The 27,590-nt window shown below is 38.8% G+C and overlaps 1 protein-coding gene across 3 annotated transcripts; it reads left to right on the top strand.

Moving 5' to 3' along the window:
- On the top strand, nucleotides 1-27,590 carry LOC127641423 (ceramide synthase 5-like). 3 transcript variants are annotated; one of them, XR_007970161.1, is made up of 11 exons: nucleotides 1-336; nucleotides 14,418-14,523; nucleotides 16,461-16,591; nucleotides 17,698-17,755; nucleotides 17,994-18,044; nucleotides 19,434-19,526; nucleotides 20,553-20,681; nucleotides 23,857-23,963; nucleotides 24,256-24,412; nucleotides 24,551-24,693; nucleotides 26,535-26,661. XR_007970161.1 is itself a non-coding variant. In XM_052124435.1 (10 exons), exons 1-10 carry the CDS (start codon nucleotides 164-166, stop codon nucleotides 26,694-26,696), a joined length of 1,167 nt encoding a protein of 388 aa, XP_051980395.1. In that variant the 5' UTR covers nucleotides 1-163; the 3' UTR covers nucleotides 26,697-27,590. The 3 variants fall into 3 exon arrangements, 1 of the variants encoding a protein (XP_051980395.1); XR_007970162.1 differs by lacking the exon at nucleotides 24,551-24,693 and having other exon boundaries at nucleotides 24,256-24,478; nucleotides 26,535-26,649; XM_052124435.1 differs by lacking the exon at nucleotides 24,551-24,693 and having other exon boundaries at nucleotides 26,535-27,590.

Genomic DNA, 27,590 nt, shown 5'->3' with positions numbered 1-27,590 from the left:
GCTGCACTTCCTCATGCAGCAGCTCCATCACGGGTGTGGAAACACCTTTAATACATCTACACTGAACCAAACAGTCGGAGGGAAGGAGAGAGGGAGGAAGGGGAGGTGAATCGTTTTTCTTTAAGTCCTCTTCTCTCTCTGAATCTTTAGTTGTCCCTCGAACATGGCTGCGCTCTCAGCCTGGTTCTGGAACGAGCGCTTCTGGCTTCCGCACAATATCACTTGGGCGGATCTGGCCGACCCAGCGCCCGGGGTGGAGTACCCGAAAGCCGGCCACTTGCTCTCCGCGCTGCCGCTGGCTCTGGGGATATTCGCGGTGCGGATCTTTTTCGAGAGGTACGATGGTTCGGGTTGGATGGCAAACTGTTTTGGGGGTTTGCATCTGTTTGATCACCAATAACTTGGACTGAAGTCATTTGAGATGGAAATTGCAATCTTTTAAACACACAACACATGGCATGTGACATGCATGGCTTTTTAACTCTGTAAATGTACATGCATGCATGCAAACAGTTCTGGTCCAAACTTTTGAAACAAGTTGTCTTGAGAAGTTAACTAAGTCCATTTGGGCTGGTTGAACATCAGAGAGAAATTTCAAGCCTTCTGGCTATGAACTTACAGCCTAATGAATCTGTCAGCTGACCAGCAGGGCCTAGATTTAGGAAAGAGGTTTGCATGCACTACTTGAAACTAAAAGTAGCTACAGATAGGTTTATTCTTGCACTTGGCCTATCTTCTACAAATGAAGCCTCAGATTATGGAGAGCTTTTAAGACAATCTTCCTTGTTTAACTGGAGTGCAAGTGGATCTACGGGAGATTTGGTTGATTATTGTATATTTTGGCTATTGTTAGACGGCCTTTGAATTTAGTGTCATGAATGAATGAGAACTGAATTGCACATTGTCTAAAAACTCTTTGCTGTGATCTTTGGCGGGGGCATTTTGACTTTTAGGGTTGGCAATGGGTTGGTTCTTGGCCATCCCACTTTGGGGATGGGGGGTACAAGGAAAATCTATGTGGCCTATGACCCCTTAGCCGACCCCCTTAGACTCGGCAATGTCGCGAAAGCTGCTTTCGCTAGGGACTGTTCATCCGAAAGCGAAATATTATTTTGTTATCACTGTGTAAATCACATGCACTACTTTTATGGTGCTTATCTACTTTAGGGTTTCATCATGAAGGCGAGTAAATAATGGCAGGATTTCGACTTCTATCCCTCTAATAAACAACATTATGCCATATCACTATGCAAGTTCCACCAAACCACAGCCTGTCATAACATGATTCGATCAATCACAGCATCTCTATCGGCTGTTGGTTTGGTGCAGGAAGTGCATTGAACGTCTTGAACTAGTATTTTACATTTAGGACTAAGAATAGACTGCAGAAACATTCCAGAGCTTTCTCTGCTGAGCGTTGGGTGGGTGGGATTCGCAACCGTTCTCATTGGACATTTAAACCCCAATGTGCATGGGTAAAACTTGCTTTTTTTACTCTTACAGAAAGTATCAGATGGTAGAACTATGGTACTTTGATATATATATACTATGTCACATGATCACATAGCATGGACAGTCCAGGATAATGCTTGAAATTTCGCGTCAACGACCCATTTACATAGTACGCCAAAGTATTTAATGGAATTTTCCACGCTTAAGACGAGCTCAATTGACAGCATTTGTGGCATAATGTTGATTACCACATGTGTCTTTGACCGGTTTGGCCGAAATTGTGCCCAAATTTGGGTTACAGTGAGACGCTTGCAGTGGAAGTCAATGGGGGCCGATTCACAAACGTTAAAATGCTCACTGCGACACTTTTTGGCATGATGGCGTAATGACGTGAACCCGAACGCAAGCGTAAAAACGACAATTTAAACAACTTCACAGCTCAAAAATAGTACTTGAGTTTTAACAGAAGAACTAAAGTGTTTTATTAAATTTTAAGCTTCACATTTCAACCTTTTAACCCTCCAAATATTTGCCCCATTCACGTCCGTTGTAAGTGCCTCACTGTATTTTAACTATTTTAAGGGAAACGAGGGACGAGTCGAAATTAACTTTCGTGGTAATCAACATTATGCCACCCGGAACGTTCCTTTAAAATAATACTCATACTAGCTCATTGGTCTCATGCCAGTTGGGATTGGCGATTAATTACTGTACCTATAAATTAACATACAAAACAAGATTTCTGCAAGTGTTCTTACGGCGGGTGCGCACTGTACGATTCTGGCCACGATTCTGCCAACGTCCAGTGTGACATGTTCTCAGACGGTCGATTAATCGCCTTTGCGATGATCTTCAGACTCCGATGAAGTTTGGGCAGTGTCTGAAAGTTAGCATCGTAGCCGTATAGTGTGACTGCGATTACGACGGCTCTACGTGAGCACTTTCAATGCTTCTTCTTTTCATTTTATATTAAAAGTTTTAATAAACACGCAGAAAATACTTGTAGAAAAGTGTAACCCGTCAGTAATAAGAAAGCATTATTCTCTGAATTAAATAAATGCAGAGCTTAAAAAACGACAATAAATAAATGATTGCATTTTCTTTGCAACTTTATTTTAATTACTGTTTTACTTTTAATAAATGTATTTTAAACATCTGTAAACTTCTTTTCCGGTGCAGTTTCAATCTCTCTCCCTCAGATCGGGACATTCACACGACTCATAAAAGAGGCGCTGACCGCACAGAGAAATGCCAGAGTCAGAGTTTTTAGTTATTTACATGATCTGCTTCTGTATTATTTGAACTTTTAATAAAGATGTAACGCATTAAATATAACCGCATTAAAGATGCAACGCGTTAAATATAATTGCAGTAAAGATGCGATGCGTTAAATATAACCGCATTAAAGATGTAACATGTTAAATATAACCGCATTAAATATGCAACGCGTTAAATATAACCGCATTAAAGATGTAACGCATTAAATATAACCGCAGTAAAGATGCGACGCGTTAAATATAACCACAGTAAAGATGCGATGCGTTAAATATAACCGCATTAAAGATGCGACGCGATAAATATAGCCGCATTAAAGATGTAACGCATTAAATATAGCCACGTTAAATATAACCGCAGTAAAGATGTAACGCGTTAAATATAACCGCAGTAAAGATGCAACGCGTTAAATATAACTGCAGTAAAGATGCAACACGATTAATATAGCCGCATTAAAGATGTAACGCGTTAAATATAGCCGCGTTAAATATAACCGCAGTAAAGATGAAACGCGTTAAATATAACCGCAGTAAAGATGCGCCTCGTTAAATATAACCGCATTAAAGATGTGACGCGTTAAATATAACCGCAGTAAAGATGTAACGCGTTAAATATAACCGCAGTAAAGATGCAACGCGTTAAATATAACCGCAGTAAAGATGCAACACAATAAATATAGCCGCATTAAAGATGTAACGCATTAAATATAGCCACGTTAAATATAACCGCAGTAAAGATGCAACGCGTTAAATATAACCGCAGTAAAGATGCAACGCGTTAAATATAACTGCAGTAAAGATGCAACACGATTAATATAGCCGCATTAAAGATGTAACGTGTTAAATATAGCCGCGTTAAATATAACCGCAGTAAAGATGAAACACGTTAAATATAACCGCAGTAAAGATGTAACGCGTTAAATATAACCGCAGTAAAGATGCAACGCGTTAAATATAACTGCAGTAAAGATGCAACACGATTAATATAACCGCAGTAAAGATGCGACACGATAAATATAGCCGCATTAAATATAGCCACGTTAAATATAACCGCAGTAAAGATGTAACGCGTTAAATATAACCGCAGTAAAGATGCGACGCGTTAAATATAACCGCATTAAAGATGCGACGCGTTAAATATAACCGCATTAAAGATGTAACGCATTAAATATAGCCGCGTTAAATATAACCGCAGTAAAGATGAAAGGCGTTAAATATAACCGCAGTAAAGATGCAACGCGTTAAATAGATGTGACGCGTTAAATATAACCGCAGTAAAGATGTGACGCATTAAATATAACCGCAGTAAAGATACGACGCGTTAAATATAACCGCAGTAAAGATGCAACACGATAAATATAACCGCAGTAAAGATGCGACACGATAAATATAGTCTTATTAAAGATGTAACGCATTAAATATAGCCACGTTAAATATAACCGCAGTAAAGATGTAACGCGTTAAATATAACCGCAGTAAAGATGCAACGTGTTAAATATAACCGCAGTAAAGATGCAACACGATTAATATAACCACAGTAAAGATGCGACACGATAAATATAGCCGCATTAAAGATGTAACGCATTAAATATAGCCACGTTAAATATAACCGCAGTAAAGATGTAACGCGTTAAATATAACCGCAGTAAAGATGCAACGCGTTAAATATAACTGCAGTAAAGATGCAACATGATTAATATAGCCGCATTAAAGATGTAACGCGTTAAATATAGCCGCGTTAAATATAACCGCAGTAAAGATGAAACGCGTTAAATATAACCGCAGTAAAGATGCGACGCGTTAAATATAACCGCATTAAAGATGCGACGCGTTAAATATAACCGCATTAAAGATGTAACGCATTAAATATAGCCGCGTTAAATATAACCGCAGTAAAGATGAAACGCGTTAAATATAACCGCAGTAAAGATGTGACACGTTAAATATAACCGCAGTAAAGATGCGACGCGTTAAATATAATCGCATTAAAGATGTAACGCGCTAACGGCTTTTGCCGTTATTACACTCCCGTAACGTGAGCCATGTTCACTGATCGGGACGATTGGGACCATAGTCGGCTACGATGTATTTCATACAGTCTGACAAGCAACAATCGTAAAGGACTATTATTAATCGTGCAGTGTGCCTTTACCCTCACTAAATAAGATTCCTCATAACATGAGGAATACAATTTTCCTTGATATTTATAAAAGAGGTTATTGCACTATAAAAACATCCTGTAAGTTTCAGAATTGAAAGCTTCCTCTTTAATAGAAGAAGATCATTTATTTAAACCCGTTTTGGAATTCGTGGAACTTGTGACATCACAAGGACCAAATACATCTGCATATGCAACGCCGATTTTGTTAGCCAATCACAACAGTGGGCATTTACATTGAAGTCTTAAAGGGCCAGATATCTTAAAACTGGTTGCACCGTGTTATATCTCATGTTTTTGCCAATTATGTTAATACTTGCATGGCGTTCTTTGCTACCATGGAATAATATGTAAATTCAATGGTGTAATAACAATGGAAATGGAAAACTCCCAATTTCCACCAAGTCACCAACCCATTACATCACTGTACCATTGTACTTCCAATGTACCATTTTTGTAAGGGCAATATAGGCTGTAAAAGGCTGATTTTATATCTACTGTGCAAAAAGATTGACTAAAATGGGAACTAGTTTTTGTGTTGGATTCATATTTTGTTTACTTATGGGATATACCCCCATTCACCTTCGGCATAGTAACAGTACCATCTATGATGCTCTGAAATCTTCGTCTTGTTGATGAGCAAGTCTTGAGAATGAAGCCTCGCCTCGAGGATCTCGTAGATGTTTCCAATTATGGGTTGCTTCGCCGTTTATCGTGCAGGTGACCCGAGTTAAACGATGTTTACGTACATTGCGGATACTGACTCTCAGGTCAATTGCGTCTCTTGCGTCTTGTTGGACTACTTGGTTTCTCGGTAGACAAGCGTTGTCGGGCACGCTCCTGTCATGTCTCAGTATGTTCTGAATCTGATGTGGCCAAACCTCTGAGGAGGCCAATTAAGCTAGTTGGTCCACTGGAGGTTGGTGTGACGTCCATGTGCAATGGGATGGGTTGGCATCAGCAGTCTCTCGCTCTTAATTTATTCATCAGTGAACCACAGATAGTGTTGATGTCCTTTGGCATTGTGGCGTTACACACAGACCATGCATGTGTCCAAAAGTCACATTGTCAATGTCATTTGCTTAAATTTGTCTAGTGACCTACTGCAGCGTCTTGTATATGTTCTTCGTTTAATGCCAGAAATTTGATTGTTTTTCCTTTTTTCAAAGTCATTTATTTCCATGTTTAAATGGGGGTAAAAAGCCCCTGATTTTCAACGAGGTCTCAGACTTGTTCAACGTCGAAATCAGAGGCATTCATTCATGCACAATCCGAGACGTTTTACTGAGGTGTATCACTGTACATGCACAATTATGCAAACAACTGCAACTCAAAACTGTCAATCATCTTTCATCCGCACCACAGCGATTACTCACACTTCTCCAGCGCACACACTTGTGCTTATCCACGCAGCTCGTGTTTGGGCTCATTCCCTCAAAGGAATGTGTTGAACTGTTGTGGCGACATCATCAGATCTTAATGATGCTGCAGGAGTGAGTTTGGTATTTAGAGACCGTTACTCCAGAGGTTTAGTCTTGGAAATGTGTCATCACTGGTTTCCAGGATCTCTCCCTGTAGGATTCAGTCTGTCGCTGAATAGTTTATGCAGTAAAGCTCTCCTCTAGTCTAGAAGACAGTTCACGTGTGTTAAGCTAGAGGTGTAAAAATGAACCGATGCATTGTGATTTGGGATGTAGTACACTCACGATACCGAGTCTGATACCATTTATTTTTTACTCCGTATCAACAGCTTATTTCAAGATGGTGTTTAAATAAGTGAATGAATTATATCTTTAATCAAATGAAAACATAATTCATTTTCAACATAATATTTTATTATGTTTATCAATTGAAGTGCTTAGAACCTCACAGCACAGTCCAAAACACAGCACGTATGTGAGAGATTGCTTCAATATAATACAATTGCTATTAATTTATTGTTATTATTATTAGTAGTAATACAGTGAATAAGGACATAACTTTACAGTAGGATATATTTCTGCCATAATGTTTTCATTTAAATTGAGCTTTTATTTTTAATAAACTTTTATTTTGACTGTGCTTTTATTTTGACTGCGCTTTTATTTTAACTGAGCTTTTATTTTGTGTAAGCTTTTATTTTGACTGCGCTTTTATTTTAACTGAGCTTTTATTTTGTGTAAGCTTTTATTTTGACTGCGCTTTTATTTTGACTGCGCTTTTATTTTAACTGAGCTTTTATTTTGTGTAAGCTTTTATTTTGACTGCGCTTTTATTTTGACTGAGCTTTTATTTTGTATAAGCTTTTATTTTTAATAAACATTTATTTTGACTGCGCTTTTATTTTAACTGAGCTTTTATTTTGTGTAAGCTTTTATTTTGTATAAGCTTTTATTTTGACTGAGCTTTTATTTTGTATAAGCTTTTATTTTAACTGAGCTTTTATTTTGTGTAAGCTTTTATTTTGACTGCGCTTTTATTTTGTATAAGCTTTTATTTTTAATAAACTTTTATTTTGACTGTGCTTTTATTTTGACTGCGCTTTTATTTTAACTGAGCTTTTATTTTGTGTAAGCTTTTATTTTGACTGCGCTTTTATTTTGTATAAGCTTTTATTTTTAATAAACTTTTATTTTGACTGTGCTTTTATTTTGACTGCGCTTTTATTTTAACTGAGCTTTTATTTTGTGTAAGCTTTTATTTTGACTGCGCTTTTATTTTGTATAAGCTTTTATTTTGACTGTGCTTTTATTTTAACTGAGCTTTTATTTTGTGTAAGCTTTTATTTTGACTGCGCTTTTATTTTGTATAAGCTTTTATTTTGACTGAGCTTTTATTTTGTATAAGCTTTTATTTTGACTGAGCTTTTATTTTGAAGTGTTTCTGTGTAATGACGGTAGCTTTTCTGTCTTGAAGAGCCGGTCGCTACGTGACTCAAAGTGATTATTAAACTACAAAAGCCTGCTATATAATTAAATAAGTATGTAGTCTGTATGTGCCTCACGCTACAAAGTGAATTTGTCATCTACAGCGCACTCGATGCTCATGACGGTGTTCTATGAGTCAGGTTGGAGCTTTAAAAGGAAGTGCGGCACACATGCGAACTGTATATTTATCTCATTAAATCGCAGGTTTTGCTGTAATATAATCTCAATAGGATATAATGTGATTTTAATCTGTGCGCTGAATGTTTACGGAATGACATTCGTACGTCAGATGGTATCAGTTTTTGGTATTGGAGCATTCTTAGGAGAACATGATTTTGATATCGGTATCGGGACATCCCTATTTGCGATTAAAAAAGGCTAAATACCTGTTCATTTCTCATCCAAAAATAAAGTTCTTTACCTATGATTTTTACAAAATAATCAATTAAATTATATCAATTTGTAACCAAATTTCTGATGTCATGATGCATCGCTTCATTTATTAAAACATTTAAATTAAATTGAATCGCAACCAATTTTCAGATTTCAAGAGGTATCGTATCATTAAATAAAAAAATCGTAATCGCTTCAAATTGAATCGTGAGCAGATTTCAGATTTCATGATACTTTACGTCATTTAGTAAAACGTTTATTTAATTGAATTTAATCAAATTGCGACCAAATTTCTGGGTTCATGATGCGTTACATTATTTAGTAAATAAAAAAACGGGAAATGAGTCACGACAGATTTTCACATTTCAAGACAGTTTGCATCATTTAAGCTGCGTTCACACTGCCGGCGACACAACGATCTCGTCTCGTTCATTTTCAATGAGAGCTGGCGACACGAGTGACTGCGACGCGACCGGATGTGGGCGTGTCCAGCGACGCGACAAATGTTTAACTTTATGCAAATGAAGAGCGACTTAACCGCTAGCCGCTGGCGACATGCAGCGACAAAGTAGCTTTAGTAAAAAATCTAAATTTTATTAAATTAAATCAGATTGTGACCAAATTTCTGGATACATTATATCCATTACATAATTAGTAAAAAATCTGTTTTGAATTTAATCGTATTTCTGATTTATTTGTTGATTTCATCATTGAGTAAGAACCTTAAAATCATCAGAGTGAATATTTACAACCCTAGATTGAAAAGATGGTGCTTGGAATGGATGTGAGGGCGTTGCAGGGGTGTTGGGGGTCATGTTTTCAGGAGCTGTTGTCATTTTAAATCTTTAAGGTCCTGTAAGACAGGACGTGAGTCTGAAGCAAGTTTCCGCCCACTCGTGAGTCGTGACACGCTCGGATCACGTTACACTTATCAGTGACTCCAATCAAATTAGCAAGAACCTGCCAGACGTTGTGAGCAGGGCTGGCCCGGTGTGATGGGGGTTGTACAGAGTGCAAAATATGAGCCTGGAAGAGCAGTGAAGATTTGTACAATTCTGAAACTCGATGGCAACATCAGGGAAATCTGTGCCGGATGTGACTGCAGTGATGTAATCCGTATGAATCAATCCTTCAGCTGTTGTACAGATGTCACACTTCCTGTATTGGAATTGCACAATTGTGTCATTTACGTCCTGAAGATGTTTCAAACCCGTGTGAATTAGTGTTTGTACTGCATTTCAGGTCTTGAATGAAAATATATGTTAATTTATCGTGTGCTCAAGTACAGGGCTGGACTGGTAAGCTGGCATACCGGGCATTTTCCCGGTGGGCAGATGCACTTTGGGGCGGACTGGCCATCGGGAGATCAAGCAGGCCGGTGGGTTGGCCGCGAAACGGGCCGAATGGGCTGTGAAAAGCTCAAATGAGCCGCCGCGTTATGCAACTTTTGGCTCAACTGCCCCCCTACAGTTGGGCCGGTTGCTATGTAACATCCCGGGCCGATTTCTCTTCCCAGTCCTGCTCAAGTATAAGCCAGTGACTGTACACATTCTGGCTTTATACCCAACAAAAGATCCCATGATTGCAGCGATAAGGCCGTGTATTGTCCTAGGAAAAGCTCTCGCTCCACATTGACTCTAAATGTTCTCGAGGAGCCGATTGAGTGTCTTCAGACATCCCACCAATGCAGTCCATTAACCTGAAACTCTCTAACAAACATAAGAAACAGGGGGTTTCTGGGTATCTCAGCGAGTATTGACGCTGACTATCACCCCTGGAGTCACGAGATTGAATGAGTGACTCCAGCCAGGTCTCCTTAGCAACCAAATTGGCCCGGTTGCTAGGGAGGGTAGATTCACATGGGGTAACCTCCTCGTGGTGGTGATTAGTGGTTCTCGCTCTCAATGGGGCATGTGGTGAGTTGTGTGTGGATCGTGGAGAGTAGCATGAGCCTCCACATACTGGGAGTCTCCTTAGCAACCAAATTGGCCCGGTTGCTAGGGAGGGTAGAGTCACATGGGGTAACCTCCTCGTGGTGGTGATTAGTGGTTCTCTCAATGGGGCGTGTGGTGAGTTGTGTGTGGATCGTGGAGAGTAGCATGAGTCTCCACATGCTGTGAGTCTCCGCGGTGTCATGCACAACGAGTCACTGCAGGGGCAGTGGTGGCTCAGTGGTTGAGGCTCAGGGTTACTGACCAGAAGGTTGGGGGTTCAAGCCCCAGCACCACCAAGATGCCACTGTTGGGCCCTTGAGCAAGGCACTTAACTCCAGATTGCTCCAGGGGGATTGTCCCTGTAATAAGTGCACTGTAAGTCGCTTTGGATAAAAGCATCTGCCAAATGCATAAATGTAAATGTAAAATGTCACGTGATCAGATGAGGAGGCAACTGAGACTCGTCCTCCACCACCCGGATTGAGTAACCGCGCCACCACGAGGACCTACTAAGTAGCGGGAATTGGGCATTCCAACATTGGGAGAAAAGGGGATACAAATGTACAAAAAAAATGCATATTTCAAAATACTTCAAATAAGTCTCTCTTTTTGGATTATATTATATCATGCAATATTAATATCTCTCTCTCCTAAACACTTCACTTTCACACATTATTTTAAGGCTCTCTGATTAACCCGCTTAATTCCCATTTTGGCGGGAATTTGGCGCAAACCACCGCGGACAAGCCCACACATCAGAGCACTCAATATTCACTCTTCAGCCATTTCTATAGTCGCTTAAAATCTCATTATTTAAAGGGCATAATAATTGCACTTAGATCAAATAATCAGGACCAAGTTACTTAAATCAAGATCAATTCTCTGGGGAAGTAGATTATTTACTTGAAATAACGAGACAAAAATACCGATTAACAAATAGATTTTCTGAAGCAAACATACTGTTTTAGTATTAAAGATGTATTTAATGGGATGTACTTGGGTATATGTTAAAATGAGTCATTGGAAATGCTTTAGCGATAGTCCGCAAGATGCTATTCAGTTCAAGCCCAACTGAAACTGTCGTTATAAGCGGATATTGCGAATGTCCTCGTGCCAAACAATGGACGTCACTGTTACACAACTTACTTTGTGTCTTAGCCTTGTGCAAGCCAACAAGACCAGTTTAAAACACCGCTGGGGTTTGAATACTTGCCTCACGCTAGATTAAACGCCATGAGATGCTAATGATCTTTCCCTGGTTTTTATTCAAACCCTTTGGTGAAGTTCATTTTTATAGCGAGTGTCAAATTCCAGTCTTGACTTTATGGGTGACCCGCACAGTTTAACAGGCTTTGAGACATAGTTCACCAGCGTGTGCCGATTTCGGGTTAATGAACTGCTCAAAACGACCATTGTCAACACATGTCTACAACGGCCAATGAGTGTTTAGGGTCATTATAGAGCGGTGTATTTATTAAGCTGGTTTTATAGCCTGAGAGGCGCAGAGTGATTCTGTTGTATTGAGAACTTTGACCGCAATCATGTGTGTGTTGTGTAAACATGAAATCAAAATTTACCATTTGACTTTCTTAAATGCACATTCTTGCTTTTCTTGCACACGATTCATCGGTGAACGATGTACAAAAACCCACTTTGTCTTCGTAATCTTTCATCAAATTATGCTATCTGTGTCGGCCCACCCTTCTTAAGGAAAGCCCCCTTTTCACAATCTTACATTTATTTGCATTGAATATTGTCTTTTATTGAAGTTCATTGGGTTGCGTATGACGTTTCATGATGATATTTGATCTTATTGGTTGTTTCTGAGCTTGTTTAAGCTCTTTAAGTCTTGATCCATTAAAAACAATTATTTACAAAATGAGACTTTACAACATAAAGCTTTAAGGCTCTATATGCCAACAGATCCCATGTCAAGGACTGTCTAAACCTGATTGGTATTTGATGTCTTTATAGTGTCGTGGCCTGACAATGTGAGATCTTTTGGATTCGGCCATGCAAATAAATTTCCATTTTTTACAGGTAGTTTGTTTTTGTCCATTCCTCGATCTAAACTAATCCGTAACCTCCTGCGGCACTATCGAAGCTGCTGAGACTCACAGACTCCATATTTGTTTTGCATTTTGTTCCATGTTTTGGGGATGTACTTGGATTTTGCATTAGTCAAATTTGAGTTGTTGTTCTTCAACTTCATAAAAGCTGTTGATAAAGGCAATCTGAAAAGTTTCAGAGCTGCTGATATTGTAAAAACCTTCTATATATATATATATATATATATATATATATATATATATATATATATATATATATGGTGTGGTGGTGGTGTAGTGGTCTAAAGCACATAACTGTTAATCAGAAGGTCGCTGGTTCGATCCCCACAGTCACCACCATTGTGTCCTTGAGTAAGACACTTAACTCCAGGTTGCTCCGGGGGGATTGTCCCTGTAATAAGTGCTCTGTATAATACATTGGTACTCAGAAGGTTGCTGGTTTGATCCCCAAAGTCACCACCATTGTGTCCTTGAGCAAGGCACTTAACTCCAGGTTGCTCCGGGGGGATTGTCCCTGTAATAAGTGCACTTGGATCAAAGCATCTGCCAAATGCATGAATGTAAATGTAAATATATATATATATATATATACACACACACTATATACTTTCTATAAAAAACTATTTAGATCAGTAATCCAGCTGGGTGGAATGTTTGAGCTCGGTGTTCGGGATGTAAACGTAACATAATTCGGTAATTCCCACTAATAATAATATATCATTACTGAGGTCATGTTTGAATATGTTGGGTTTTAGTGTTGAACTGGTTTGGGATTGGAAAATAAACCTCTTCTGACAAGGATTGCCAACATATTACAACGTTTTTATTTATAATGACATTTTAGCTGATTAAGTCATTTATAATGAAATAATCTGTATAGTAAGAAAACTCTGTCGGTATTTATATAAAAGATCTTTACACTGTGTCCCATTCACACACACACACTCATACACCAATGGCGGCAGAGCTGCTATGTAAGGCGCTAGCCTGCCATTGGGAGCAACTTGGGGTTCAGTGTCTTGCCCAAGGATACTTCGGCATGTGGAGTCATGTGGGCTGGGAATCGATTGGCGCCATCCCTATGATTAGTGGCCAACCCGCTCTACCACCTGAGCCACAGCCGTCCCATAGAGGTAGACCAATGTATCGGTTTTACCGATTAATTGGTGCAGATAGTTGCTGATATTTGTATTTATTTATTTTATTTAATCAAGTAATCTAAATCGAAGCGATGCATGCAAAGAAAAATGTGACGCTATGTAAAGTGCCCTATCAGCAGCACATATCTTGCGTAAAATAATAAACCTTATTTCTCATTAAACCTCATCTGGTGAAATATATAGTATATAAAAAGCTTAAGTTGATGTGTATAGTTAATTATACAGCATTGTGGGGGTTTGGGTATCTCAGGGAGTATTGACGCTGACCATCACACCTGGAGTCGTGAGTTTGAATCCAGGGCGTGCTGAGTGACTCCAGTTGGGTCTCCTTAGCAACCAAATTGGGCCGGTTGCTAGGCAGGGTAGAGTCACATGGGGTAACCTCCTCGTGGTTGCTATAATGTGGTTCTCGGTGGGGCGTGTGGTGAGTTGTGCGCGGATGCCGCAGAGAATAGCGTGAAGCCTCCATACGTGCTATGTCTCCATGGTAACGCGCTCAACAAGTCACGTGATAAGATGCGCGGATTGGCGGTCTCAGATGTGGAGGCAACTGTTTTTGCCCCTAGTAAAGTTTTTTCAAAAGTTTGTGTACTTGTTAACCATTTGGACCAAAGTGCTTGGGATGAAATATGAGACAAAACAAAGAAAAATCAAGCGAAATATCTTGTATTTTTACTGGGTGCAATTTTGCCATAAGTGTGAAAATATCATATAATTGTGTGTATTTAGGCTACATAACATGCTAGCTATGAAATGAGTCTTAGCATGACAACTGAGTCGGCCATGTTGCTTCTAAAACATTAGAAACACACTGTTGGACATTGTGTGAATAATGTTTTAAGGAGTCTTTCTAGTAATCCACAGTGCCTAAAGTTCCCAAAGTTAATGAAACATCCACATACTGTTTGTTAAATGTTAATATGTCAAATATAAAAAGCCGTTAATAGTGTCTTCTCTAGAACTAGATAAAGATCTAGATTAGTGGAAATGGCTTGTAAATGACTTGATATCATTGTGCTGTATTTAACCTCTCTTTATTACAGATGATTCATCTTTGTTTCTCTCCTGCAGGTTTATCGCGGGTCCATGCGCGTCCATTCTTCAGATCCAGACAGAGGCGAGCCACAGAGCTCAACCTAACGCGGTGCTGGAGAAAGTGTTTACATCCATCACAAAGGTACACAAGAGTTCAGCGGTTTTAGTCAAAGAGAGCATCCTGTGTCCTTAAATTCTTCTACACTGCAAAAATGGAGAATTTTGGGCTTTTTTTCTGGTAAAAAATGACTTGAAAAGCAGAATGGTGTGAGATTATCAAGTCTTGTTTTCAGAGGAATCGAACCAAATTTGGTGCGATTTATGTTTAAAACAAGACAAAACTATTTGCCAAAGGAGGAAGAAAAATAAACTTGTTTCCCCTTTGAATTGAGTTTTTTGTCTTAACCCATTTTGCAACGACATCTAGCGGTTTTATGAAGCTAACGCCCTGTTGTTCCTGTGCTAAACTTGTTTTTATGAGGCCATCAGAGCAATATCATCATTTAGAGCGTCACCTTTAGCCAAGAAATGGTGTTTAAATACAGTTTGTATTTCTGACCTGGGTTAGCATTACCAGACAGGAGAGAAAAGAGACGATGGGAGTTGTAGCGTTTGTCTTTACAGTAGCCAATGACTTTAAAGGCTGCTTTGGAGCGGGAGCGTTTTTTGATGTGGGGGTTGATCTTACTTGATCACTTCGGTTAGCCATGGGAGAAAATGTGGCCTCATTTTGGATTTGATGTTGGACTGGTTACTACACCGATCAGCCACAACGTTAAAACCACCAGAACAGCATTCAGAGATGATCTTCTTCTCATCACAATTGTACAGAGCGGTTATCTGAGTTACTGGAGACTTTGTGAGTTCAAACCAGTCTGGCCATTCTCCATTGACCTCTCTCATCAACGAGGTGTTTCCGTCCACAGATATGGCGCTCATGGGATGTTTTTTGGTTTTGGCTCCATTCGGAGGAAATTCTAGAGGCTGTTGTGTGTGAAAATCCCAGAAATACTCAAACCAGCCCGTCTGGCACCAATAATCATGCCACGCTCCAAATCACTGAGATCACATTTATTTCCCCATTCTGATGGTTGAACATTAGCTAACATTAGATAAACGCATGGATGATTGTTGGCACCAGACGGGCTGTTTTGAGTATTTCTGGGATTTTCACGCAACTATCTTCCATACAATGTCAATACATCAAGACCACAATTAGAGGTTGACCGATAGTGGATTTTGCAGATACAGATAACTAAGTTGGTGGAAATAGCCAATAGTTTTCTAAATGTAATTATAGAATGTTAATAATAAAAAAATGTAATCTTTCATTACTATGACAGGCACAGACATAGAGGCTACAAGAGTCAAAAATAAATACAATTCTTCTGCAATCCCTGTTATATATAGATTTGGTGCATAATGTGGGACTTTTAACCATAAACAAGCTCAAAACACACAAGGGACTCTTATTAGCAATGCACTATATTTAAGTACTTACCAAAGTATGCTTTTTAAAGCTTGTATATTTGCCAAATTAAGAGTTTCGTGTGTGTATATATACAGTATATTCCCCAAAGTTGATCAAAAGCATGCATACCATAGTAAATGGCACTTATATAGCGCCTTTTTAACCTTAGCGGTATTCAAAGCGCTTTACACTGTGACTCATTCACCCATTCACATACAATCACACACCAATGACGGCAGAGCTGCTATGTAAGGTGCTAGCCTGCCATTGGGAGCAACTTGGGGTTCAGTGTCTTGCCCAAGGACACTTCGGCATGTGCAGTCATGTGGGCCGGGAATCGATTAGCGCCAACCCTGTGATTAGTGGCCGACCCGCTCTACCACCTGAGCCACAGATGCCCCTTGTACATAATCACTGCTCCAATAAATGATGTATACAATATATATTCTAACTGTAGAATCAGAGGAATGTAAAAACAATCTATCGGCAAATATCGGCCTAGAATTTGCCGATAACTGATCGTTAACAATTGGCATCCATTCATCTGTAAAACTGATAATATCGTCTGTCTCCAACCACAATTATCTCTTAATCTCTCTTTGTTTTAGAGCCCAGACACACGACATCTAGAAGGTTTATCAAAACAGCTGGACTGGGAAGTTCGGAAGGTCCAGAGATGGTTTCGACACCGGCGGAACAAGGACAAACCCAGCACAAGAACCAAGTTTTGCGAGAGCATGTACGTTTTTATTCTCTGCTTTTTATACACTGCAATATATATATATATGTATATATATATATATATATATATATATATATATATATATGTTTATAAATGGAGTATTCTTGTCTTATTTACCAGTAAAGATATGTAAACATTTCTTAAAACAAGTTAATCACTTGAGAAGCGAAATGGCTGATATTACGTCTCGTTTAAAGAGAAATCAAACCAAATTTGGTGTGGTTGATGCTGATTAGTAGAAAAAACTGTTCGCCAATGGGGAAGAAAAATAAACTTGTTTTCTCTTTGAATGGAGTTTTTTTATCTTACCCAAAATTGGAATCGTTATTTCTTGTAATAAGTATAAACTTTTCTAAATTTTGTTTGATTTCTCTGTAAACAAGACTTAATATCTGATGTCATTTTGCAGTGTACTATATGTGCGCACTAGTGCACTAGATAGGGTGCAACAGTCGAGATCTAGAACTAAAAATACCATTTAAAATCTCCATATCAAATAGAGGCGGTTAAACAATGGCATATGCTTTAGTAAAAGCCACAAGTCAAAGATGTCAACGTATAATTCGTTTTAATTGCGTAACATCCACTATCCGCCAATCATAGAAGTCGCTGTTATCATCCGAGTTTCACTAGGGCACGCTGAAAGCACTCTAAATGGGCCATACAAGTGTAAATACAGGGCTTGATTTTGGAGACAAGTTGTTGTCCTTTACAAGGGACATTGTTGTTACCAGGGCTGGACTGGTAATCTGGCATACCGGGCACTTTTCCAGTGGGCCGACGCACTTTGGGGCCGATCAGGGGCGGATTGGGCATCGGGAGAACCGAGCGGGCCGGTGGGTCGTCCGAGAAATGGTCCGAATGGGCTAAAATGAGCCGGCGTCCAAGCCAGATCAGTCCAGCCCTTGTTGTTACATGTTCTGTGGTCATTGTGCACGCCGCCATGTTTTGGAAACCGAGCCATCTGGGGTCTAAGTCTATTCCTGATTTAGTGACGCGTTTGATCAGCAATGTATTGCGGTTCGTCTTAGTTTGTAATGATTTATCACCTGTTGTATTTGAGCTTGATTCCTCTGTAAATGATTGCTGTGATTTGTCTACAGGTGGAGGTTTATGTTCTATCTCTGTATATTTACCTATGGGATTTGTTTCCTCTGGCAGGTGAGCTAAAGCTGTATGGCTCAAAAATGAGTGTCGGTTTATGGAATACATATACAGACAAATTTGTTATCTAACGCAAAGACATTTGGACATTTTTAAGAGTGGCTACTGTATATAACCATAGCCAGATATATACCTTGTTTATCAAATGTTGCCGTTATAAATGAGCACTGTTTTGAGATCAGACTTCCATTTAATTCAGTGTATATTAACAGTTATTTAATTGTGTCTGTTATAGTCTACCTGGATGTGGGATACGAGACACTGCTGGTACAACTACCCCTATCAGGTAATGTTTCCTGTAAGATGATATCACATTTAACAGATGGGTTCAAATGAATCTTAACTGTGGGCGTTTTCATAAAACTGTGATTCTGTCAGATATTTATGTGTAATGAGCATTGTTGGGTGTAATCTGATTACAAAGTACTAAATTACTGTAATCTAATAATTATTATGTCAAGGAGTAGTGTTGCGCATTACATTTTAACTTTTGTAATCCGATTACAGGTACTGAGTTAAAAATCATTAATTTAAGTTACGGTAATTAAACGTTACTTTGGTTACGCATTTCTAAAATAATAATATTTGCATAGAATTATACATAAAAAATGTAAATAACGTGGGGGTCTGGTTTGCTCAGTGAGTATTGACGCTGACTATCGCACCTGGAGTCGTGAGTTTGAATTCAGGGTGTGCTGAGTGAGTCCAGTCATGTCTCCTTAGCAACCAAATTGGCCCGGTTGCTAGGGAGGGTAGAGTCACATGGGGTAACCTCCTCGTGGTCGCTATAATGTGGTTCTCGCTCTCGGTGGGGCGTGTGGCGAGTTGTGCGTGGATGCCGCGGAGAATAGTGTGAAGCCTCCACACGCGATATGTCTCCACGGTAACGCGCTCAAAAAGCCACGTGATAAGATGCGCAGATTGACGGTCTCAGACGCAAATGAGATTCGTCCTCCGCCACCTGGATTGAGTCACTACTCCACCATGAAAACTTGTCAAAAATGTCAAATTTAAATAACGTTATTTACGTCTGTTTGCGTTTCTGCGACAGTTTTTGTGAGGGAGAAACGTTTACGACTAGCACGCGACATTGAACGAGGAGGAAATATATAGCGACACGTTATTTTGAATTCGTCAAGGGGAACTTTTTTTGCTAATTATTTTTAGAAAGTAACTTTAAAGTAATTAGTAATGTGAGTACTTTTCTTACAAGTAATCCGATTACATGTTTAGCTATTAGTAACGTGTAACGGATTACTTTTTGAGTAACTTTCCCAGCACTGCAAATTATTACTCCGCACGGGCTGGAATATTTGACTGTGATTGGTTAGTCTGCATTCAAATAGTTTTGTATAATGAGCGCAAAACTGTATAATTGACCGTTTCACGGGCAAAATACAGAGCTAGCTTAATTTCTCATATCACTCTGCACTCGCGCTTCTTCTCATAAAATAACGTAATTTAAATTCAAATAAATATTTATTAGTAAGTAGTCGTGTAATAAGCAGAATAATGTGTGTTCAGCTGATCTTTGTCGTGAAATAACCGCCGATACGAGGAACGCAAGAGCTCTGCACTATATTTAGCAGTAATGGCCGGCTGACTGTACATTACTTAATTTTTTGGTCATCATTCATGTCGTCTCGGGTCTTTAAAATCTGTCTGTGTGATGTAGGTGCTGACTCCAGGCATTTATTATTACTACATAACAGAACTGGCCTTTTATTGGTCGTTGATGTTCTCACAGTTCACAGACATCAGAAGAAAGGTGAGTATTTACAGGTGTGTCCATGTGTGTGTGCCTGTTTTGTTACGATTTGTCCAATTACATATTCTGCACTGAGCATACGCAAACACCAATCCGCTTGACTGACTTTCTTTAGTCTTAAATGTATCTTAAATGTAGTCCATATGACTTACTATGTCTTTCTGATATTCTGGTGTTCAGATGTGACTCGAAATAATGATGCCGCCCGCGGTGATGTGTCCATTATATAACCAGTGCTTTATTTGAGTCCTCATGGCACAATGATAACTGAGAAATATTGCACCTGGGAAATGCTTTAGGGAAGTGACACAGTGGAGATAATTCAGTTTTTAGCATTAGCATTTTAATGCTTTTCTTAGCCTATTCAAATCTGATGTTTTCAGCATCTTTTATTGGTGTTTTTATCCACACAAGAAAATGTTATCCGCAGAAAGAATAAGAGCTTAAAAAACCCCAGAGCGGTTCAGTTTTTGCTAAACCTAAAATGGCTAAAAAGCTAAAGTCTTGGGGGTCTGGGTAGCTTAGCGAGTATTGACGGTACCAAATTGGCCCGGTTGCTAGGGAGGGTAGAGTCACATGGGGTAAGCTCCTCGTGGTCACTATAATGTGGTTCTCGCTCTCGGTGGGGCGTGTGGTGAGTTGTGCGTGGATGCCACGGAGAATAGCGTGAAGCCTCCATATATGCTACATCTCCATGGTAACGCACTCAACAAGTCACGTGATAAGATGCGCGGATTGACGGTCTTAGACGCGGAGGCAACTGAGATTCGTCCTCCGCCACCCGGATTGAGGCGAGTCACTACGCCACCACGAGCACACAAAAGGGGAGAAAATCGCATTAGCATTTAGCATTAGCATTTTAGTTTTGTCCTTTCCTATTAAAATCCAAAGTTTTTTTTTAATTGTTTTTAATTGATTTATTTGTCATGTAAATGCACTTTATGTAATTTACTTCGTGTTTTTGTGGGACGTTTGTGTTGTACTCTGAAATTCAGCATTTAATGCATTTCTTTTGTATTTCTGCAGGATTTCTTCATAATGTTTGTTCACCATCTGGCTACAATCAGCCTGATCAGTTTCTCGTATGTCAATAACATGTTGCGTGTGGGAAGTCTGGTCATGTGTGTTCATGACACGTCTGACTTCCTGTTGGAGGTAAGAGCACCTGCAGTTCTGCTTCATGAGGTTTGAGTTGTGCTGTCCATTTGAGGAATTGTCACTTTAGTATTTATAAAGTATGTTTCTTTCCAAAGCTACAGGATTCACATGATTGTTGTTTATAGATGAACCTCTTCAACATCACAAAACTTTACGGCAAAAAAGTCTCCAAATACATAAGTCAGGCATAAGCTCGGAATGTGACTGTATACAGTGTTGTGAAAAAGTATGTGCCCCTTTCTGATTTCTTCTATTTTTGTGCATTTTTCATACTGAATTGTTTTAGATCTTCAAACAAGATATTACAACAAAAAAAACCAAAGTAAACTTGAGTAAACACAAAATACAGATTTCAAAAATATAGAAATTTTTTATCGAAGCAAAAAAAGTTATCCAACACCTATACCGACCAAGTGAAAAACGAACTGCCCCCATAAACTTAATCGCTGGTTGTGCCACATTTTAGCAGCAACAACTACAGCCAAACACGTCCGATAACTGAGATCTTTGGAGTCCCAGATCGTTTGAAATGGCTTTGTAACACTTCCCAAACTGATGTATTTCAATCCCCGTTTTCCTGATCATTTCTGGAATTTCTTTGGACCTTGGCATAGTGTCCTAATGGGGATTTAGTAACTAAGGGGGCAAATAATTGTTCACACATGCCCAGTTTGTATTTGATAACTTTACAATAGCATTACCATTTAAAAACTGTATTTTGTGTTTACTCCGATTGCCTTTTGTTTTATGTTCGATTTGGTTTGAATATTGATATTCAGAAGAAATCAGGATGGGTGCAAATACTTTTTCACAGCACTGTAGTTAATTTTGTTGCCCTAATACCACCGTAGGAAAGATTTTCAAAAGAATCACAAAGTGAAATATGATTTCTGTAAGTCATTAAACAGAAACGTCTCTTAAACGTCGATCACTGCAGCTGTAATCCCCAAAATAGCCAAAAACTTGATATCTGCTTTTGAAACAATGAGCCATTGTTTACTTGTGTGAATAATGCAATGTTTTATCTAACCCGATCTTTACATATTTGGCATGCTCAAATGATACAAATCATTAGAAATATATGTTATCAACTATTGACTATAAAAATTTAAAATGCTAATATATATATATAATTTTTTTTTTCACCCCAATTTGTACAATTATATATATATATATACACTCACCTAAAGGATTATTAGGAACACATACTAATACTGTGTTTGACCCCTTTCAGCCTTCAGAACTGCCTTAATTCTACGTGGCATTGATTCAACAAGGTGCTGAAAGCATTCTTTAGAAATGTTGGCCCATATTGATAGGATAGCATCTTGCAGTTGATGGAGATTTGTGGCATGCACATCCAGGGCACGAAGCTCCTGTTCCACCACATCCCAAAGATGCTCTATTGGGTTGAGATCTGGTGACTGTGGGGGCCATTTTAGTACAGTGAACTCATTGTCATGTTCAAGAAACCAATTTGAAATGATTCGAGCTTTGTGACATGGTGCATTATCCTGCTGGAAGTAGCCATCAGAGGATGGGTACATGGTGGCCATAAAGGGATGGACATGGTCAGAAACAATGCTCAGGTAGGCCGTGGCATTTAAACGATGCCCAATTGGCACTAAGGGGCCTAAAGTGTGCCAAGAAAACATCCCCCACACCATTACACCACCACCACCAGCCTGCACAGTGGTAACAAGGCATGATGGATCCATGTTCTCATTCTGTTTACGCCAAATTCTGACTCGACCATCTGAATGTCTCAACAGAAATCGAGACTCATCAGACCAGGCAACATTTTTCCAGTCTTCAACTGTCCAATTTTGGTGAGCTCTTGCAAATTGTAGCCTCTTTTTCCTATTTGTAGTGGAGATGAGTGGTACCGGTGGGGTCTTCTGCTGTTGTAGCCCATCCGCCTCAAGGTTGTGCGTGTTGTGGCTTCACAAATGCTTTGCTGCATACCTCGGTTGTAACGAGTGGTTATTTCAGTCAAAGTTGCTCTTCTATCAGCTTGAATTAGTCGGCCCATTCTCCTCTGACCTCTAGCATCAACAAGGCATTTTCAGCCCACAGGACTGCCACATACTGGATGTTTTTCCTTTTCACACCATTCTTTGTAAACCCTAGAAATGGTTGTGCGTGAAAATCCCAGTAACTGAGCAGATTGTGAAATACTCAGACCGGCCCGTCTGGCACCAACAACCATGCCACGCTCAAAATGGCTTAAATCACCTTTCTTTCCCATTCTGACATTCAGTTTGGAGTTCAGGAGATTGTCTTGACCAGGACCACACCCCTAAATGCATTGAAGCAACTGCCATGTGATTGGTTGATTAGATAATTGCATTAATGAGAAATTGAACAGGTGTTCCTAATAATCCTTTAGGTGAGTGTATATAATGATAAATATGTATAAATCATCTATAAACTATGGGTTTATTTTCAATTCTTCCCAAAATTGACACACAAAAACATTCCAATGCTTCATGATTAGTACAATTATTAATTATTTACATTATTTCTAATATAAATTACTATTTATATTTAATTAGTATTAATAATCTATTTAACTGAGGGTCAAGTTTTAATTCTTACCAAAATTACCATAATTTATTATTATTAAATGCTATGTGATTTTGTATGATTTTCATATAATATTTATATATGATTAGTATTGGTAAACCTTAAATTCAGGGGTTGATATTTAATTATTTCCGAAATTGCCATAATTATATTTGTTTGTTTTCTCTAATTTTACATGATTATAATGATTAGTGTTTAGAGATTAAATTATATGATTTAAATGTATATATATGATGAGGATTAATAAACAAGCATTAAACTGAGGGTCAATTTTGAATTCTTCCCAAAATTACCATAAATATTAGTTTTATTCTAATGCTACATTATTAGAATTATTAGTATTTATATCTAACATTTATAAGTGTTGATAAACAAGCATTAAACAAAGGGTTGATTTTAATTTATTCCCATAATTGCCACTATATTGTTGTTGTTGTTGTTGTTGTTGTTTTCTAAAGCTTTGTGATTGTTTTTTCTGGTGCGACATGATTCGAATTTAAACCAGAGATGGTGTAAATGCCTGTCCAACATTAGGAATATTTTATTATTATTATTACTGTACATGCATATTTGTGTCTTTTTGTAGGCTGCCAAGTTAGCAAATTATGCCAAATACCAGCGTTTATGTGACATCCTGTTCGTGGTTTTTGGAAACCTCTTCTTCGGTACAAGATTGATCATCTACCCTTTCTGGTCAGTATCAGTTCTGTGCGTGTGCGCTCATTTAATAGGCCAATTAACTGTGTTTGGGATCAATGGCTCGTTAGACTGTTGCTGATGGTCTCCTGCAGAGCTGAAACTCGAGTGGCTTGTATTCAGTGTCTGTGTTTTGATGAAGGGCTGCTGTTACGGCACACTGAAACATATATGATGCTGTGGGGGGGGACGATCTGCTGACAGAACTCAACTAGTCCTGATTAGACTGACCTCCCCAATGCAGCGATAATAAAAGGAAAATCCATTGACGTGTGTTGGTGTGTTCCAGGATTCTGAACACAACACTCTTTGAGAGTTGGGACATCATTGGGCCGTACCCATCCTGGTGGCTCTTTAACTTCTTGTTGCTGGTGCTACAGGTGTTGCACATCATCTGGTCCTACCTCATCGCTCGCATCGCCTTTAAAGCCATCATGAGAGGAAAGGTCTGAACAAAGCAGAACCCCTGTGCTGTCCCTCATCTTTGATTAGTAGCAACTGTTTTAGCACAAGTATGCATGAAGCAAATTTCACATTCATTTCTTGTAGTTACAATTGCTCTTTCTTATCTTTCTGTCCTACAGAACTGGTTTATATTGTCCTTCTGTTGGTGGTTGGAATTCTGTCGCTGTCTTTCAGCTTCTCTCCTGATAGAGACCTTTCACTCTTTCTGCTAAACTCGCTTCTGTCGTCTTAATAGAGTCTTTCAATCTGTATCTCTTCAGCTGTAAGTCTGTCATCTGTTCATCTTTAATCCTTTTTTATTCCCCAGACCATGTGTTTACAGTTTCAATATATGTTAAGCTCCATTGACAGCATTTGTGTCATGGTGTCGATTTTCCAAAGGACATTATTTGTTCCTCAGGGGGGGATTTATGTCAAAAATGAAGATTACAGTTACATAGTTTAAATGGAAGTAAACAGGGCATTGTACTTTGGATGTAAAAGCAGACATTTCTGTGAAATTGGTTTATGAATAAATGTACTTGAATTAGTAAATGTTTATTATGTTGGCTTGACGTAGCCAACATACTGTTACTCTACAAACTTGGTCCCTAAACCGAGGCCAAAGGTTATAACACCAACTCCTCCAAGAGCCTTCAAGCTACATCCACCAAAATTGGTACATACCTTCAGACTGTTCTAGAAAAGTCTGGTTTGTCTTTTCTAACTGATTGGACATACGGTTTTCATACCGTAGACAATTAAATATCCCAATATCCGCATAGACTTGCATTGACTAGCTTGCTGGCTGTTTGTCTTACTGTACTGTCTGCAATGCCATCAAGCTTAAAACATTTAAGACTAGTTTAAACTTTCAGACAAGGCTTTGCCAAGCCAACGTCAAAGTTGGTCTTAATAAACTTAACCTATCTAGGTAATAAACATGTATTTATAAATACAAGCCAACATACTGTTATTCTACAGAATTTTCCAAAACCCTAACCCGAGGCTAAGATTTCTGACTAACTCCTCCAAGAGCTTTCAAGCTACATCCACCAAAATTGGTACATACCTTCAGACTGTTCTAGAAAAGTCTGCTCTGTCTTTTCTAACTGATTGGACGTACGGTTTTTGTACAGCAGACAATTAAATATCCCAATATCCGCATAGACTTGCATTGACTAGCTTGCTGGCTGGCTGTTTGTCTTACTATAATGTCTGCATTGCCATCTAGCTTCAAACATTTAAGACTAGTTTAAACTTTTAGACAATGCTTTGCCAAGCCAACATCAAAGTTGGTCTTAATAAACTTAACCTATCTAGGTAATAAACATGTATTTATAAATACAAGCCAACATACTGATATTCTACAGACTGTTTAGTGTTTTTCCAAAACCCTAACCTGAGGCCAAGATTTCTGACTAACTCCTCCAAGAGCTTTCAAGCTACATCCACCAAACTTGGCACAGACCTTCAGACTCTTCCGGAATAGTGTGCTATGTCTTTTCTAATTGATCGGACATGCAGTTTTCCAGTAGCAGACAATTAAATATCTCAAAAATCGCATTGACTTATTGACGGAGTGTTCAAACGGGCCAACAGAATGCTCGTTAATTCAAACTCCTACTTTCAAAACTTCAAATGCAAACAAACCCATCAAGCCTTTTAATCTGCCTTTGGTTTGTCTCTCTCTTTCACCTGTCTGTCTTACGGTAAGGTCTGTTAAACTCGGCTTACCTCAAGCTTTTATTGCCCCATTAAATTACATTTTAAATGCATTACAGTTACTGTGATTTATGTAATGGATATTAGACCACAAATGCTGTCGATAGAACTTGTATTGAATCTGTAATATTCCTTTAATTGTTCACTGAACATTGGATAGTTAACAATACAAGTATGCAAGATTGCCAAGATGTTTAAACAACGTACATTAGATTACACCCAAATGACAGGGCGCAACAGTCTGGTTCCAGAAGTAAAAATCCCATTCATTTTCTCCATAGGGGAATCGATTATTAACGATAACTTATCAAACATTATTAAGACAGACTCACCATGAGATTGTTCTGCTCAATTAAATACTGAAGTGTACTGTGGCTAATAATTCTGGTGTCTTTCCAGGTGTCCAAAGATGAGCGCAGCGACATTGAAAGCAGCTCAGAGGAGGAATCTGAAACACCCACCAAAGAGCGACACAAAACGGGCACTTCATCCCGAGGAGAAAATGGCACCAACGGCCATTTTGGCTCCAAATCTTGGAACCAGAACCACAACGACTGGTGACACTCCATGTGGCCTTGTGCACAACGAACATTTGTCTCCGAAATATCACAATGGGACTCGTCCCTGTACCTCACTTTCCATTCAATACCAAAATAAGAAACTACACAACAAAATGATCCTGTTACAGGATATTTTAAGACTGCTCTGAATATCTAGGCTCTCTTTTGAGAGTTTGGAGCTACATTTGGGTGATTATTACAGTGATGGACAGTAACGATGAGAAGATGGCTACTATAAGAAGCTTGTGAAAGAGAAAACGGTTGAATTAGTAATATTTGCATTTGCTCGTTTCCTTGTTTCGGGAGCTGAGAAGAGCTTCAGCGTTCTGCTCCATGCTTCGCGTTTTACTGAAGTTGGAGAGGAACGTTCTCTTATGATTTTAATGGTCAGATGTACTTTATTTTCTATATATGATTTTTGTTTCATTGTTTGTTTTCGTAACTGTTGTGTTTTTAATTTGTTTCCTGTTCTGTTTTTCATTTTGGAAACTATATTATTAAATGAAAGCTGGGCCTTTGTCCTGTCATGAGACGATTTTTGAAAGCAGAGGTTTTTTTTTTATAAATTCAAGGTTTCGGTGGTTGTGGAAAACCAAGAAATATCTGAGAATGTCAACCACCCATGTGCAATCTTATCTAGTAACAATTACATTTAATGGGCTATATTACCCATAATATACCATTTCCGTAGTAAAGAGCCTCTGAACTGCATTACAATTCAAATAAACTCCCAGACCCATGGGAAGGTCATGGATTTTGGATTTTCAGGTGGGCTTTCTGTTGACACATCCACATTATCTGCTGGGCCTCATAATATGTCCCACTCGAATGACATGATCAATGTCTGCTTAATTGATTATTTACAGCTGATCTCTTTTGAAATGGCTGGCATTGG

This window comes from Xyrauchen texanus, chromosome 50, assembly GCF_025860055.1.
Source record: "Xyrauchen texanus isolate HMW12.3.18 chromosome 50, RBS_HiC_50CHRs, whole genome shotgun sequence".
NCBI lineage: Eukaryota > Metazoa > Chordata > Actinopteri > Cypriniformes > Catostomidae > Xyrauchen > Xyrauchen texanus.
This window is presented reverse-complemented; position numbering and strand designations above follow the sequence as displayed.